This window comes from Chiloscyllium punctatum, chromosome 19 (genome assembly GCF_047496795.1).
Source record: "Chiloscyllium punctatum isolate Juve2018m chromosome 19, sChiPun1.3, whole genome shotgun sequence".
Classification (NCBI taxonomy): domain Eukaryota; kingdom Metazoa; phylum Chordata; class Chondrichthyes; order Orectolobiformes; family Hemiscylliidae; genus Chiloscyllium; species Chiloscyllium punctatum.
In genome coordinates this window covers 67,592,813-67,610,488 of record NC_092757.1, presented here as the reverse complement: position 1 = coordinate 67,610,488, position 17,676 = coordinate 67,592,813, and the positions used below count along the sequence as shown (strand labels likewise).

The window sequence follows — 17,676 nt, the reverse complement described above, 5'->3', positions numbered from 1 at the left end:
AGTATAATGCTAGTCAATATCCATGACATTGCATTTACAGGGGTAAGACCAAGCATTGTTTTTAGATGAAACAAAGTGACAATGACAGATAATTGCTTGGGCTTGTTGGTGTAATTCAGCCTGTATTCAAAAAATCTTAGTGCCCTTGCCGCTATATAATATGAAACTAGAAAATATAATTCATAGTGAATTATCAATACATATGATAATTTGGGAAGCAGAGTATAGTTAATTCAAATATAGCCCTGTAGAGATTCCAGGAAAACATAAGGTGCTTTTTAGAGAGTAGATTGAATGGTAGAGTGTTGCAGAATTGAGATACAGTACTGCATCATGTCCATTGACAGAGAGCGTAATTACTGTGTAACAAGTTTATATGGGAAGTTTCTATTGCAAACACATACAGAAATAATTCAAAATGTTGACACAAAGGTACAACAAAAAAAATTACTCCCATAATTAAATGTTTTTCTAAATGTTTTCCCGAAATCCTTATAAACAATATCCGATTCACTATTTGAAATGACTTGCCCTTGGTTTTAGTAATGAATCGGTGTTTGGAAACATGATATGGAATGTGAATTAGACTGATTGCAAGTTTTCCTTAGAGTCATAGAGATCTACAGTCCCTAATGAGTCCCCAGCCCATTGCGTACATGCTGGTCAAACAACCACCCAACTATTCTGATCCCATTTTTCAGTACTTTGCCTATAGCCTTGTATACCTTGGCATTGCAAGTGTACATTAAAATACTTCTTAAATGTTATGAACTTTTCTGTCTCTACCACCCTTATGGGCAGAGGGAAATGTGTAATTATTTGGCCAAAATTAAGGTTTCATAACTTGTGGTGAAAACTATAACCTATCCATGAAAATGTTGAACATTTGGTATTTGTTGTATCTTTGCAAAGTATTTTATTTCAACATTTTTAATATTTATCATCGTTCATGGTGGAATTCATAAATAATGTGAGAAACACTGCACACTTTCCAAATTAGAGCACTGAGCATCTTCAATGACAGAAGAGATGTGATAGTAATAAACACAAACATACTACAAATCCCAGGGTAGAGTAATCAATTAGACCCATTTATAAACAATATTCAACTCCCAGGTGTGTTCCTGGAAAGCAAACAACAATTTGAGTTTTAAAGTCAAGAGTAACACATAATAAAAATTATGTTTGGTAATGCTAAATTTAACACATGAAATTCATATTAAAATAGTTGGGGTATCATACAAATATGCTATTGATTAACTTTCAATTGTGATCAGTAGCAATTTTCATATCCTAAGGATTCAAGGATACACACATTTAACATGCTCAGTATATTAATCAGTATTCAATAAAGGAATATTGAAGGTAATGTTTTGATATGCCAATTCATCAGAACCTAGATTTTGTTACTTTACTGTCACTGATTTCCTACTTTTCCCTCCCAAGATAATTTAAATATGGCTAATCAACGTGGGTCAATTCAAATAACTGTCTAGTTCTGAGGCAGTCAAAAATGTGACAGGAAATCAGTTGCATTTCAGAAAACATAGCTTCAGGCAGAATTAGATGCATGTTCTAAAATGTTTCAGATCCCAAATAATACGCATTCGGGCTGAATTTTGTAGTTTCAGACTGCCTTAAGCTGTGTAAATATTTAGTAGAATACCTGCAACCTTCATTTTTCTTTTGAATTCCTCAGAACTAGCATGTTGATCCAAAATTGCTCCTGATGATTGCATCTGTAACCAACTATTTTGAAATAGTTAAGAATACCACTCAAATACTTTTGCCTTCATTGATAAATTTCAGTCACAAAGCCTACGTCTTATAACTTTATAATAAAATAAAAAGTTGTGGATGCTGAAGATCTGAAACAAAAGCTGGGTAAACTCAGCAGGTCTGGCACCATCTGTGAGAAAGAAGCAGAGATAACGTTTCAAGTCTGGTGACTCTTCATCAGAACTGTTAAAAGCCAGGAAAAACTGGTATTTGTACTGAAGTGGGGGAAGGGAAGAGGTGAGTGGATAGGTGGAGAGAGACCCTAGACAGATATGAAAGGAGTAGGCAAATTAGGAGATAATGGATAAAAACTGAAAGAACTGCAGATAAACTCATAGTCATAGAGATGTACAGCATGGAAACAGACCCTCGGTCCAATTTGTCCATGTCGACCAGATCTCCCACCCCAATGTAGTCCCACCTGCCAGCACCTGGCCTGTATCCCTTCAAACCCTTCTTATTCATATTCCCATCCAAATGCCTTTTAAATGTTGCAGTTGGCCTCCACCACTTCCTCTGGCAGCCCATTCCACACACGCACCACTCTCTGCATGAAACAGTTGCCCCTTAGGCCTCATTTATATCTTTCCCCTCTCACCCTAAACCTATACCCTCTAGTTCTGGACTCCCGACCCCAGGGAAAAGACCTTGTCTATTTACCCTATCCGTGCCCTTCATTATTTTCTAAACGTCTATAAGGTCACCCCTCAGCCTCCAACACTCCAGGAAAAACAGCCCTAGCCTATTCAACCTCTCCCTATAGCTCAAATCCTCCAACCCTGGCAACATCCTTGTAAATCTTTTCTGAACCCTTTCAAGTTTCACAACATTCTTCTGCTAGAAAGGAGAACAGAATTGCATGCAATATTCCAACAGGAGCCTAACCAATGTCCTGTACAGCCTCAACATGACCTCCCAATTCAATAATCTGACCAATAAAGGAAAACATGCCAAATACCTTCTTCACTATCAATTCCACTTGTGACTCTACTTTCAAGGAGTTATGAACCTGTACTCCAAGATTTCTTTGTTCAGCAACTCTCCCTAGGACCTTACCATTAAGTGCATAAGTCCTGCTGTGATTTGCCTTTCCAAAATGTAGCATCTCGCATTTATCTAAATGAAACTCCAAGTGCCACTCCTCAGCCCATTGGCCCATCTGATCAAGATCCCGTTGTAATCTGAGGTAACCTTCTTGTCCACCACACCTTCAATTTTGGTGTCATCTGCAAACTTACTAACTATACTTCTTATGCTCACATCCAAATCATTTATATAAATGATGAAAAGTAGTGGACCCAGCAGTGATCCTTGTGGCACTCCACTGGTCACAGGCCTCCAGTCTGAAAAACAACCTCCGCCACCACCCTCTGTCTTCTTCCTTTGAGCCAGTTCTGTACCCAAATGGCTAGTTTTCCCTGTATTCCATGAGATCTAACCTTGTTAACCAGTCTCCCATGGGGAACCTTATTGAATGCCTCAATGAAATCCATATAGATCACGCCTACCGCTCTGCCCTCATCAATCTTGTTACTTCTTCAGAAAACTCAATCAAGTTTGTGAGATATGATTTCCCACGCACAAAGCCATGTTGACTATCCCTAATCAGTCCTTGCCTTTCCAAATATATATACATCATGGCCCTTAAGATTCCCTCCAACAACTTGCCCACCACCAACGTCAGGCTCACTGGTCTATAGTTTCCTGACTTGTCCTTACCTCCCTTCTTAAACAGTGGCATCATGTTAGCTAAACTCCAGTCTTCCGGCACCTCACCTGTGACTATTGATGATACAAATATCTCGGCAAGAGCCCAGCAATCATTTCTCTAGCTTCCCACAGCGTTCAAGGGTACACCTGATCAGGTCCCGGGGATTTATCCACTTTTATGTGTTTCAAGACATCCAGCACTTCCTCCTCTGTAATATGGACATTTTTCAAGATGTCACCATCTATTCTCTACACTCTATATCTTCCATGTCCTTTTCCAAAGTAAACCCTCGCTGGAAATTAGAAACTAAAACCAGAAATTACTGGAAAAGCTCAGCAGGTCTGGCCATCTGTGGAGAGAAATCAGGGTTAATATTTCAGGTCCAGTGACTCTTCCTCAGAGGTGGAGATAATGGAAAACAGGCCAGGACAATGAAAAATCTATAAGAGCTAGAGTGAGAAAGTGGGTTAGGTGTGCTGAATGCAATCTATGCAATATGATAATGGGCCTCGGAGTATGTGGGAATGGGTGACTGTACTAAAAGCAAACCATGTCAAAGCAGGACCAGGTGTGCGGTGGGTAAAACACCTAGAAGGATAGAATCAGACATGGAAGTTATTGAACGTGATGTTGAGTCCTAGAAGCTCCAGGGTCCCCATGTGGGAAATGATTTGCTGTTTCTCGAGCTTGCACCAAGGCTTCCTGCACAAGTGCAGCATGCTTTCACAATTTCAGTTTTTCTAAATAACAATTGCACTTGTAATCAACAAGGCATGACAGCAAGAAACTGAACATGCGAATAAATATTTCATCAAAATTAATTTATGGTTTAATTATAGGCTTTGTTTGCTGGTTGAACATATTTTGGATGCATAGTCCCTTCAATTTAAAAAAAAGTATAAATACATGAGAAAATAGGTATACTGTACACTTCAACTCTGGAAAAGTGGTTTGACAAGCAAAATGCAACAAAATCAAGCAATGTACACAAAATAAACACACATTGTATGTTTTCAAGGTAACAAAACATTCTAAAGCACTTCACAGGGTTAGGCTTACATGTCATGGTTCAAATTCTATTTTCAAGTAAGTTAGTCACGAAAATAACAGTAAAAATATTTCATGGCAATGGATGTCTTGCTGTTTAATACTGTCTCTTTTTTAACTTTGCTTTAAATATGTGCTACACAAAATCTATGTGTCTTATTAATGTCCGTGATCAAAGTGTTTCTCTGTGAGGTTTGTGTGTTTTCTTACCATCAAAGCGATTTGACCCAATGTAAAAATCAGCAGCAAGCTTATGTGAATTTAAAATAAAGATGTCTATTCATTACTACATATTTTCCCTGGATGTTTAAAATGTAATTTCACATATTACCACACACACAGAGATTTACTACAATTAGGAAGTGGTTATATAAAGGAATTACTGTATTTCAGTCACTTTTATAAGAGCTCTGAATTCATGTTATAGCTAGAGTGGAGGTTTGGAAAAGCAGATGATACTCAGTGAGCGGCAAGGCTTCTTATTGTTAAACTGTCAGGTCAGCTAAGAAGTGAGCTTGAAGTTTAAGTAGATTTGGAGGAGATGGGGTAATTCTTTCTCCCATTTTCTAGAAATAGCTGTTTTATCTAGACTGTGTAGTTGTCTTTCAGATGGCTCAATGCTTTTCAGATATTATCTTCCATGTGTTTGTGTAAGAATAGCTTGTGCTGTTATTTTTTAAAATCATGCAACTGACATACCTACCTTACATGTGCCCTGTTACAAATCCAAAGTCCTTTTCCATGTAAAATGGTGTACTTGGCCACTAAACATCATGTGTTGGAGGTTTTCCCCATTTGAGACAGCCAAAGTGTTTGTGTTTGGGATGAGGCCCATCATAATGCAACAAAGGGCTAATGAAATTCATTTCATAATTGTGCAACATTGCATGACAGCTCAGTGGCTAGTACTGCTGTCTCACAGTACCAGGGACCTGGGTTCCATTCCACTTTTGGGTGACTATGAGGAGTTTGCACATTTTCCTGATATCTGCATGGTTTTCCTCTGGGTGCTGTGGTTTCCTCCCACGGTGCAGAGATGTTCAGGGTAGGTGAATTGCCCAGTGTCCAGGGATGTGCAAAGTAGGTGCATTAGCCATGGGAAATGGAGGGTTACAGAGGATGGGCCAAATGGCCTGCTTCCACACTGTAGGGATTCTGTGAATACCCACTGACTTTCAATATCTCTATCTTCTATGGTGAAGTAGAAAAAGGAGTCAGCTGATATGTTAGTCTTCCTTGTTGATGGTCTGACATGAACAAATGAATGTGTTAATTTCATAAGTGACTGTAATTGTCCATATGTAATTTGGTTCATATCAGCTGACTGAAATTAATATTGCCAAAGTCACATGACAAGCTATTAGCCATCATTAAAAAAATTTGTGTCTAATTTATACATGCATAGCTTTAAAGTCGGTAATATCTCCACGCTTGTACCAAGTACGACATTTTTAGGACTGTGCATATTTCTACTGCAACTAAAACAATTTGATAGTGCAATGTAAGCCTAGCATATCTCAGGAGCAATGAGATATCTAAAATATTGAACACTATGACTTCAATAAACAGTAGAAAACACTCCACAATGTAAAAGCAATCTGCAAACAGCTGGTAAAGTAACAAGCACAATGTGAACATGAATGAAGGATAGCATTTTTGCACGTGTAAGCAAAATAGACAGATGTGTATATCTGGATCTTAATTTTATTTTGTTTTGGACAGCTGTTACAGCAGTTAATTTATACAGAATACATGTCAGCAAACTAAAATGTATCACAAATACTGTTATTTAAAACGTGAGTGAGTGTTAAGACATTTCATTTTTGGGGTAAATAAGACTTTTTTGTTATTGTTTTATACATTCAAGTATTTAAAAATCAATAAACTTGTTTTCTTACTCATTCTTAATTGATATTCTATTCACCATTTCAGATTAAAATCATTAATAAGCTGTTTCAAACCCTTCACCAATACTGCTCGGACCTTAGCTGCAAAAAATGTAAGCGTCACCAGGAAATGACTGTTTCTCTGATATAGGCCAGTGATGCCCTATAACTGAAATGGAGACATTAGCAGGTAGGATAAAGCCACAAACAATTCCACAATGCACCAAAACATGGTGTAACTTCCTAGACACTACACTTTTCATAGAATCTAGTATTTGTTTTCTGTTTTGCAGAGAATAAGCAGAATAATCACAGGCAGATGTAACGTGTAATTATCTGCATTTGTAAGTTTTAAGTTAATTGAGATGTAAACATACCACAAAGGTTATTCAATGAAGTGCAAGAAGTCTGGCCTCAGTGTCAGAATGATTTTACTTAGTTGAAAGTGAATTATGGAACGAGCTAGTCACCAAAACTTTAAAGTAATATCATTAATGTGTAAAATGTAGACAATGATACAATTACAAAACATATAAACTAAAAGTATAAATAAGGAAATAAATGTGCTACTATGAATCGTATCTATTGTAAGATTCACCAAACCAGTCAAAATATTAGATTGCAGGAAAAACAGGAGTTGGTTTCTGCTTATAGCTTCAATAAGACAGAAATGTACAGTGGTTTTATCTAACTTTCCAAAAGAATGGCTCTTTAATAATTTCCTATCTTTTGTCTTTTCAGAAGAATCTGGTAAAATGTTCCATGAACTTGGCACATTAACCATCCCTGAGATAACCTTGACAAATACTAAAACAAGATCAGCTAGCAAGTAAATCATCAGAAAAAACAAACTCTGTCCAACTGTCCATAAAACAAAACTCAAGTTGGCCATCCGGCGGGATACTGGATCTGTGAGAGCCTCAGACACATGCAATAGTAGCCACAAGATCAGAAAGCTCAACAGAAGGAAACCTTGAACTTTTATCCAGTCTTTTACCGATGTCCTCGTCTTCATTATGTAAACACCAGCCTGTACACCAGCCATGTAAATGGCTATGTATCCAAACAATGAAAAGAGACCTTCTCTGTTGGCATTAATGAATCCAAACCTTGTGCCTTTGCCATCACTTCCATGTAATATAAATTGCTTCAGATTTGTAGTTTCAAGGAGCAACTGATAACAGATAGCAATGCTAGCTGACAAGATCCAGGAACTTTTCACAGGACATAATATTAAAAGAAAAGATGACAAGACCCTAACTATTGCCAGGGTGAAAAAGAAGTTCCAATGTAAACCATATTCGGTTACATGCTCATGATAGTCCACTGTTTTAACACTTATTAAACGAGCTAATCCTAAGAAAACCAAAGGCCAAACTGCTATGATCTGTTTAATCACAAAACTAAATTTGGAATATGATATAGTTTTGTTTTTTTGTCTTGCTTCAGGAGATACAACAGCATTTGCAAATACAAAGGCTGCCACTCCAAAATCCATAATCCCAGTTCCATATGTTTCAGCTTTGGCATAGCGTCTTGGAAATATTGGAAAGTCCACGGCTAGAATGCTGATGCCAGTCTTTATGTTAATGAAAACACGAAACAAAGTGACAAAAGGAATATAATTCACATCTAAGTTGGTTTCCAAAAAAGATTTTATGACTTCTTTTAACTGCTGAGGGGAGTGCTGTTTTCGTTGACTGTATATTTTAAATACAGATGATGCAAGTACAGCTGCTAGAACCAACACTAACCAGTGAAGCACATTTGCCAAAACTGTGCAGGACAATATAAGAAATGCCACTAACACAAAAAAATCAATCAGCAGAAGTCTTTTCCACGATGATGTTACACTTTCTCCAACAAAATACATTAATATCAGTCCTCGATAGGTGATACATAATGCAGACAGAATTAAACCCAATAAATTCTCAGCTAGAGTAGTACCACTCAGATTACTGATAAATTCTACTTTCAATTCTTTTTCTGCCATATTAGGAATGTTTATTTTTCTGAACAAGACCCCTTAACATATGCCGTATTTGGCAATAATAGAATTAAAAAACGATTTAATAAAGACACAAAGACAATGATCAGAAAAATTCAGTCTTCCTAGATGTTGCCTGACATGTTGAGTATTTTCAGAATTACAATTGGGATGGTTGTTTCTGTTAAATTAAATAGATCTTACGATATCAAATGTGTTTTAAAAGGAATCCAACACGTATCAGATGATCATTTTGAAGACATTCTCATTTCCTGACATAGCTTCTAATAGTTTCTAAAAGATGTTACGCCTGATTTGAGAGGAAGGGTCACTGGTCTCGAAATGTTAACTCTGATTTCTCTGTACAGCTGCTGCCAGATCTGCTCAGCCTTTCCAGCAAATTCTCTGTGTCGGAGATTGTTTTGGTTATGCATTTGCGGCGCTCAGAAATGGGATTGAGCACATCACCCACAACGAGGAAAGTTACTCAATGTCTTCTGTGACAACACAAGCGAAAGCAGTCTACTTTGTCAGGCATGTTGTGGAGGTGCCGCTGTTGGACTGGGGTGGACAAAGTCAAAAAACATCCTTTGTTAGGAACATCGGTCACGGTCTCACAATGTTATCCCCACAAACCCGCTGTTTTGAGGATCCAGTGACAGGGCCACAAGAGGGAATCCATTACCCGAATCATCTCGTCTTTGTCCCTCCAACATTATCGAAATATTAAAATCGTTCGGATGAGGATTTATTCATTTGCTCACTCCCGTAACCTTTAACAACCAAGTTCTTCGCGACGGTTCAGGCTGAGGCCTAGGCCTGGGCGGCGGGACTCAGCGTTACGACAGCGCAGGACTCCTTCCCAGACACTTGCGGTGCAGGGGCCTCGCGGGAGCAGGGACAGGGTGAAAGGTCACGGCGAACACCAACGGCCGCCAGAGCTGGGAGACCAGACCCGCCCAGTCGGGCGCGCTCCTGCCAGTCCCCGCGAGCCAGGCGCGCTCCCGTCATATCCCGCCCGGGGATGGAGAGCGGGAATGGCAGCTTCCACTGACAGCGCTCGGCGAGATCCGAGGGAAGCTCATCGCAAGCGGGGAGCTACCCCCTCGATAGAGGGGAGTCAGGTAAGAAGGAGGGGCTCTGCAAGGTTCGAGATGAGGGGCTGCTGGTCTCTGTAACTGCCTCTAACAGCCCTTCACTGCCACTGTCTAACATGAGGCGGCGAGTTTTATTTTACCCCACAGCAAAGAGTGTGTCTCATTGCACCGCACACTCTAACTCCAGCTCTTCTTCGATCGTGAAGCGAATTACAGCGTTCTGTTCGAATACTGTATTAAAAATGTGCCAAGGCGATGAGAAATATGTCAAAAGATACTGCGTGCTGGCGGAAAGAAATGCTGCCAGTCTTGGGAATTTCAAATATCATACAATCTCAACCACATTGGTAGTCACCAAGCCTGGATAGGATTTGATTTGCTCTGCAGTGTGTTTGAAGTCGGGAAAGGGAGTGTGTAAATGCACGTTATTTTACTGATCTCACGTCTGGTCGCTAAACTCTAAAAGACTCCTGATCTTCAGGGAAACGAGTCTGGATGATTATAATTCGGGGTTTTCCTTTTACTACTTGGGACGAAACTGGCGTTATCCAAACATTTTTAAGAGGCAAGATTGCTGTGATAGTGGCGCCGTTAATTAAATACTTTTAATTTTTGGTCGTGAGAAGTCTGGACAAAAGAGGGAAATGAATCATCCACGAGTCACGACTGTAATTAGCTTTCCCTGATCTCCAAAAATATGATTGGATTTGAATTTCCATCGTATTTCCAAACCGACTTTCTCAAGTCTTTGTGAGTGTGTAGGACGGTTAAACGGGCAGGATCAAGCTGGGCTTTGATGCAACCATCACTGAATAGTTTGCTATCTGAGTTAATGGCTTAGCAATGACAGTTTGTGCTTTATTGCCATGACTCCTAATAATGAAAATACACTCCTGAAAAACTTGCTTATTTTTTGAAAAAGAGGAAATTCGAAAACATTTTGTTTTTAAACGGAGAGAAAACTTTGAACCTTAAAAGTGACCTGTCACCAAGATCATCGTGAAAATGATAAAGCTGATTGCGTTTCATTAACAGTATCCCAAGAGCACCCCGCCGATTCCTTGAACATGTTAGAATTGTACTTTTTTTTATTATTGTGTTGGCTTTCTTTCTGCTTTACTAAACTGGGAGCGATAATCACACGATGTAATGGTATGTTTGAACTTACATTGCTGGATGTTGAGTAGTTTTATACAGCCTCTTGCAATGCTGATTGATTTCAAATTGACCAATCCCTTACAGCTAAAGAAGTTTTAAGTTTGGTTGAAAATAACGTACATCTATTAAATTCGACCTTGCCGGGGAATAATACACTAACTGTAAAGGTTTTGTCAGAATATTTATAGGTGTAATTTTCCTAGGCATAATAGTTGAACCATTAAGTTTCTAGGTGTACAGCAATAATATTGTTCCAAGGATCTATTTGCTGAGACAGCAAGAACAGGCTTGTGGCCCTTGCTGACTTGGATAGAGTAACCTTGTGTCTGACTTTGTGGTAACAGTCAAGCCTTTCACAGATTTTTGTGTTTAACTCCACCCTGTTGAAAAATGCCATGCTGGCATTAGGATTATAGAAATTTACAGTTGGCTGTGTTGTGTTAGGAAAGTAGCAAGCTAGAAATAACTCACAGCCAAGATGTGTACTGTGAAGTCACCATCCTGGCTTGTGAACAATGCTTGGGCCACAGTGCTTGGATTTCATTATAGCAATTTCCAAGCTGTAACTATTAGTTGTAACTTCTTACATTTTCATATTTCCTGTTTGGGTATGCATTTAGACAATTGTAAAATACTGTTCTTGATAAAACAAATTGCTTTTAAAAATACACAGATGTTGACAATTTAGTATTTACGGAAAGAATACAACAGTATGGATTATGGTGCGGCAGTGGTAGTGCCCCTACCTCTGAACCAGGAGACCTGGGTTCAAGTCCCATCTACTCCAGTGGTGTTGGGTATGTGGTGCTGGAAAAGGACAATCGGTCAGGCAGCATCTGAGAAGCAGGAGAATCAATGTTCTCCTGCTCCTTGGATGTTGCCTGATTGGCTGTGCTTTTCCAGCACCACACTCTCGACTGGTCTCTAGCATCTGCAGTTGTCACTTTCACCTACTCCAGAGGTGAGTTTAATATCTGTGAACAGATTGATTGATTAGAAAATATAGAAAATACAATAGTAAGGACACTTGTGGTGCAGTGGTAGTGTTTCTGCCTCTGAGGAAGGAGGCCTGAGTTCCAGAAGTGTATATTAGCATCTCTGAACAGGTTAGTTAGGAAATATTGAGAATACAGCAGTTCAACTAGAGATGTACAGCACGGAAACAGACCTCTCGGTCCAACTTGTCCATGCCAACCAGATATCCCAACCTAATCTAGTCCCACTTTCCAGGGCCTGGCCCATATCCCTCCAAATCCTTTCTATTTATATACCCATCCAGATGCCTTTTAAAGGTTTCAATTGTACTAGCTCCACTGCTTCCTCTGGCAGCTCATTCCATACATGTACCACATTCTGCGTGAAAAAGTTGCCCTTTAGGTCTCTTTTATATCTTTCCCCTCTCACCCTAAACCACGCCATGAAAGAGACTTTGTCCATTTATTCCATCCATGCCCCTCATGATTTTATAAACCTCTATAAGGTCACCTCTCAGCCTCTGATGTTCCAGGGAAAATAGCCCATGCCTGTTCAACCTCTCTGGATACGTCAAATCCTCCAACCCTGTCAACATCCTTGTAAATCTTTTCTGAGTCCTTTCAAGTTTCACAACATCTTTCTGATAGGAAGGAGAGCAGAATTGCATACAATATTCCAAAAGTGGCCTAACCAATGTCCTGTAAAGCCACAATATGACCTCCCGACACCTGTACTCAATACTTTGATCAATGAAGGAAGGCATACCAAATGCTGCCTTCACTATCCTATCAACCTGCGACTCTGCTTTCAAGGAGCTATGAACCTGCACTCCAAGGTCTCTTTATTCAGCAACACTCCCTAGGACGTTACCAGTAAGTGTATAAGTCCTGCGAAGATTTGCTTTCCCAAAATGCAGCACCTCGCAGTAATCTAAATTAAACTCCATCTGCCACTCCTCAGCCCATTGGCTCATCTGATCAAGATCCCATTATAATCTGAAGTAGCCTTCTTCACTGTCCACTACACTTCCAAATTTGGTGTCATCTGCAAACTGACTAACTATACCTCTTATGTTCATATCCAAATCATTTATATAAATGAAGAAAAGTAGTGGATCCAGCACCCATCCTTGTGGCACTCCACTGGTCACAAGCCTCCAGTCTGAAAAACAACCCTCCACCACCACCGTCTGTCTTCTTCCTTTGAGCCAGTTGTGTATCCAAATAGCTAGTTTTCCTTGTATTCCATGAGATCTAACCTTGCTAACCAGTTTCCCATGGGGAACCTTGTCGAACGCTTTACTGAAGTCCATATAGATCAGGTATACCACTCTGCCCTCACCAAATCTCTTTGTTACTTCTTTAAAAAATTCAATTAAGTTTGTGAGACATGATTTCCCATGCACAAAGCTATGCTGACTATCCCTAATCCGTCCTTACCTTTCCAAATACATGTCCTCAGGATTCCCTCCAACAAGTTTCCCACCACTGACGTCAGGCTCACTGGTCTATAATTCCCTGGTTTGTCCTTATCACCTTTCAGAAACAGAAGGTGAAATTTTTCTGGCACTGGCGGGAACTTTGGAAAAATACAGCAAGAATGAAAAACCCAATTCTTGACATTGAGAAAAACAGTCCCTTAAGGTTAGAACAGTGAGTTTTAAATTTAGCTATACTGTAATTGGTGACCACCTTATGTCCAGGTATTTGCATCTCATTATTAGCTAATCTCACCTCATTTAGGTGTAGTTTGTGCTTCTCCCATGCACTGGTGAGAAACCAGACAATGTCAGTTCCTGATGAAGGACTTATGCCTGAAACATCAACTCTCCTGCCACTTGGATGCTGCCTGACCTGCTGTGCTTTTCTAGCACCATACTCTCGACTTTTATCTTCAGCATCTGCAGTCCTCACTTTCTCCTCAATGTCAATTCCCAACTTGAAAGTTAGACCAATACCATTAAAACTTTGCAATGTAAGTTGTCCATGAGTTCCAGTGCCCCTTTCAGGTTGTTCTGTGTCCAGAGACACGGACCTACCATGCATCTGCATTCGATGCATTTTATGGCTTTTAGATTGTTTTTCATTAGTGCTGACTTACTTCATGCTTGCTTGGACACTCAGCATCTGTGGCTACCCTTGCCTTTTAGCTCATTACTGCTTCAAAGAGAATATAGAAAATATTGCTACATCAATATCACACCAATAGCATATGCGAGTAGCTTATCTGCCAGCACACACATGTGCTTCAACAAATGGTTAGCTCCGAAAGTCAAAGATGACCAGTCTTAAGCGATGTGAAGCTATCAGTCATAAATGTCAATCAAGAGCATCACCATATATCAGTTTGGGGCTTGGCCACATGTGAGTCATGTATTTGGTGTGAGCAGGGTCTAGGGATCCATGACTTTTCACTCTGAGTCTTGGGCCATGGTCAGTTCTGCAGATCATAAAAGCAGCCTGGGCATCACATATAAGTTATTTGTGGTGTTGTAGAGACATCGGTTTTGGGGCCGAACTGTAACATTTCAGTTGAGATAGGCCAAGGTTAGAATTGGGGTTTAGGGCAGTAAACAACAAGGAAGGTTATTAGGGATAACCTGTGCAATGTATTGGAAAGTGGGCAACTCTGGTTTGGGAATGGCATATATTATGCTCTGATGCAGAAGGGGTATTGACAGTGAAGGAATCAACACAAATATAAAGGTGGATCTGATATAACATCGAAGGGTACTGAAGGGTAATTTCACAAGTATCCACCACTCTGACTTTGCTGGGGGTCAATGAATAGCTATATTGGAACAAGGAAATATGTTATACCAAAGGCTGTGGGGGCAAATTGGGGATATTAACTGTTGAATAAAAGGATTAGATGTGAACATGAGGAGTCTATATTCTGGTAGAATTGGCAGGGATAGCAACAAAATATGATGCGTGAAGTGGGGAAGAAGGGAAGAGAATTTTACTAGGTAGAGCCTGAAGCCCATTCTTAGGAGCATGACCTGGGTAGTATGCCATTAGGTTAGATTAGATTAGATTACTTATCGTGTGAAAAAGGCCCTTCGGCCCAACAAGTCCACACAGACCCGACGAAGCGCAACCCACCCATACATTTACCCCTTCACCTAACACTACGGGCAATTTAGCATAGCCAATTCACCTGGCCTGCACATCTTTGGACTGTGGGAGGAAACCGGAGCACCTGGAGGAAACGCACGCAGACACTGGGAGAATGTGCAAACTCCACACAGTCGCCTGAGGTGGGAATTGAACCCAGGTCTCTGGCGCTGTGAGGCAGTAGTGCTAACCACTGTGCCACCATGCCGCCTTTGACCAAATCTCGACTGCACAATAAGGAACACAAATGGCTGGCAACAAATTTACAAGTGGGTGGAATAAAGTTTCCATCTTATTTTGGTCTTTGGGATGGGGTATAAATGTTTGCCTTATGAGTTCTTGTTTGGGAGGTAGTTGAGCATTGGTCATTACCTGTGCTTGAATGAGTGTGTGCTGTCTCATTAAGTATGTTGGAATGAACCTTTGCTTCCAGAGAAGAGTGTACATACAAATGTGTCGTGCACACACAAGGTGCCCACAAATATGGAACATTAGAGGAAGCAAGCCACTATTACAAGACACTTGTTTAGCCTCTGTGATCTCCTTGTTAAAGTGCTAAGTATTGCACACACACATGAATGTCAGGATTGAAGGATACATAACGTCCACTGCTCAGAGTTGAGCAACGTTCCAATCCTCCTTGGAGTGGATGAAGAGACTGCTGAATTCTGGCCTTGTGGTCACATAATAAGGTCCTTTATCTAAATTGACAGTCAGTGAGATGTGATAATTGAAAGTGCATATATATTTAGAGATGTGAAGGCATATTTCCAATGATTTGTCCCTGTACTACGTTGTGCCCTGGGAGAGTTTTTCCTTGCCCTCTCACTAAGACTTAGTGCAGTCCTGGTGCTTGCAGCTGGGATGGAAGGAACTTTCTCTTTCGTGGACCTTGTTGGCATGGAGGATTTGGGTAAATGACCAAAGGGGTATTTGCAGCTAGAGGGTTCAGATATGTTGAGAGTGACCTTTCCAAATGTAGGCTCACTCCTGTTGGCTGCAAATTCTGCAGGGTTGGGGATTGCAGGGAGATCAAGGAGCCTGACACCTTTGGAATGTGTTGACCCGTAACCTCTGGGGAGTTCTCTGTAGTTCCTCTATCTGGGTGTCTGCTAGTACCACCACTTCTCCTTGAGAGGAAGGATAATCTGGAATGAGGTTGACATCACTTGGTCCCATTTTCCCATGCCACTGATGCTGAGCACCAATGGCTAAAGTGATGGGGCGCAGATTTGCATGCTTTCCATGCAGCTACTGGGTCCTGCTAGAGCTGGCTTTCCACAACACTGTCAACCTGTCCATGGAGGCAGCTATGTGTGTGCATGCCGGTCCCAGCATTGTGATAATATCTGTAGACTCCTCCAAATTTCACTCCTGTATACTGTGCATCACTGACCAAATCTGCCTGCTTTCTGTTCTACATTTATACAATATAATTAATGGCCAACACTATGGGTAATTTTTTACCTGTACTCGAACAGTGCTTGGTCTCCAGCAGTCCACAGTCCTCTGACTGTCAAAGTGTTAGCAGCGACATTCCAGTGATGTGTTCACCACCTTGTGTTCTTGATTCTAATTTAGATAGCGAACCCATTGAGGTGAAAGACTCCCAGTGGTCACAGGAGAAAGCCTGCAAGTGCATCCTCAGGTATCTGTGGTTGCTTCCTGAGAGGAGGAGGAGCAATTGGGCTGGCATATTTGGAGCAGTGGCTGCATGGGTGTTGCTGTTATATGCCATTAGTTGTGCAATAGAGGTAACAGTTTGAGAATCTTTGTAAGCTGATAGAGTTGGTAACTTGAGAGTACAGTACTGCAAATCTTACTGGGTTGCCTTGATGTGAATGTCTTGGCACTTGATGTGAGCAGTTTCTGTCATTTCCAGCCATCTTGAGGGATGAAGAACTGGACGTCGGCCATCATGCCACATGTCTATCTTCGTAATTTCTGCACAGTTAGGAACCATTGTCTCTGTCGTGAGACAAAGGGAGAGCTTGACTGAGATGAAAGGAAATGGAAGAACTGTTGGTACAGGAACAGCAGTAGTAAGATGACTTGAGTGAATGAGGAGAAGGGGTAGGAAGGGTTTTGGAGGATGAGGTGTATGGGAGATTTTCAGTGCAGCTGCTGCATGCAATATTGAGAATTTTGGACCATTACCCTTGAAGATATTACTGGCTGGTGGCAGTGTCAGAGTGAGGGTGAGAATGCAGAGAGAAGATGGTAGCACTTATCCTTGCAGAACACAGATTATTAACCTTCCTTTGGCAAGGCTGGGAGTTTCTTTTGGTCCACAAAATAGCACTCACCCTGGCCGCAAAGACCGCTCCCTCCGTGATTACCTGGTCAGGTCCACGCCCCCCTACAACCCACCCTTCCATCCTGGCACTTTCCCCTGCCACTGCAGGAACTGTAAAACCTGCACCCACACCTCCTCCCTCACCTCTATCCAAGGCCCTGAAGGAGCCTTCCACATCCATCAAAGTTTTACCTGCACATCCACTAATATCATTTATTGTATCCGTTGCTCCCAATGTGGTCTCCACTACATTGGGGAGACTGGGCGCCTCCTAGCAGAGCGCTTTAGGGAACATCTCCGGGACACCCGCACCAATCAACCACACCGTCCCGTGGCCCAACATTTCAACTCCCCCTCCCACTCTGCCGAGGACATGGAGGTCCTGGGCCTCCTTCACCGCCGCTCCCTCACCACCAGACGCCTGGAGGAAGAACGCCTCATCTTCCGTCTCGGAACACTTCAACCCCAGAGCATCAATGTGGACTTCAACAGTTTCCTCATTTCCCCTTCCCCCACCTCACCCTAGTTCCAAACTTCCAGCTCAGCACTGTCCCCATGACTTGTCCGGACTTGTCCTACCTGCCTATCTCCTTTTCCACCTATCCACTCCACCCTCTCCTCCCT

At 41.1% G+C, this 17,676-nt stretch overlaps 2 protein-coding genes and 1 long non-coding RNA gene across 3 annotated transcripts in view; 1 reads left to right on the top strand and 2 right to left on the bottom strand.

The window, feature by feature from the left end:
• Nucleotides 1–6,223: 6,223 nt before the first annotated feature.
• pigw (phosphatidylinositol glycan anchor biosynthesis, class W) lies at nt 6,224–9,385 on the bottom strand. The gene has a single exon (XM_072589591.1). The coding sequence runs from the start codon at nt 8,414–8,416 to the stop codon at nt 6,890–6,892; it is 1,527 nt and encodes a 508-aa protein (XP_072445692.1). The 5' UTR covers nt 8,417–9,385; the 3' UTR covers nt 6,224–6,889.
• Nucleotides 9,302–17,676, top strand: part of myo19 (myosin XIX) — a 64,728-nt gene continuing 56,353 nt past the window's right edge. Inside the window, exon 1 of the mRNA XM_072589589.1 lies at nt 9,302–9,534. Coding sequence (XP_072445690.1) covers nt 9,448–9,534 — 87 coding nt within the window. The 5' untranslated portion in view covers nt 9,302–9,447. The remainder of the gene's footprint in view (nt 9,535–17,676) is intronic.
• The window catches only part of LOC140491433 (uncharacterized), a 40,890-nt gene continuing 38,579 nt past the window's right edge, over nt 15,366–17,676 (bottom strand). The window contains exon 5 of the long non-coding RNA XR_011963309.1: nt 15,366–16,751. This is a non-coding gene — a long non-coding RNA (uncharacterized lncRNA). The remainder of the gene's footprint in view (nt 16,752–17,676) is intronic.

What these genes read in the sequence shown, in the direction of transcription:
- pigw (XM_072589591.1), bottom strand. Translation starts at nt 8,416, where the DNA reads ATGGCAGAAAAAGAATTGAAAGTAGAATTTATCAGTAATCTGAGTGGT.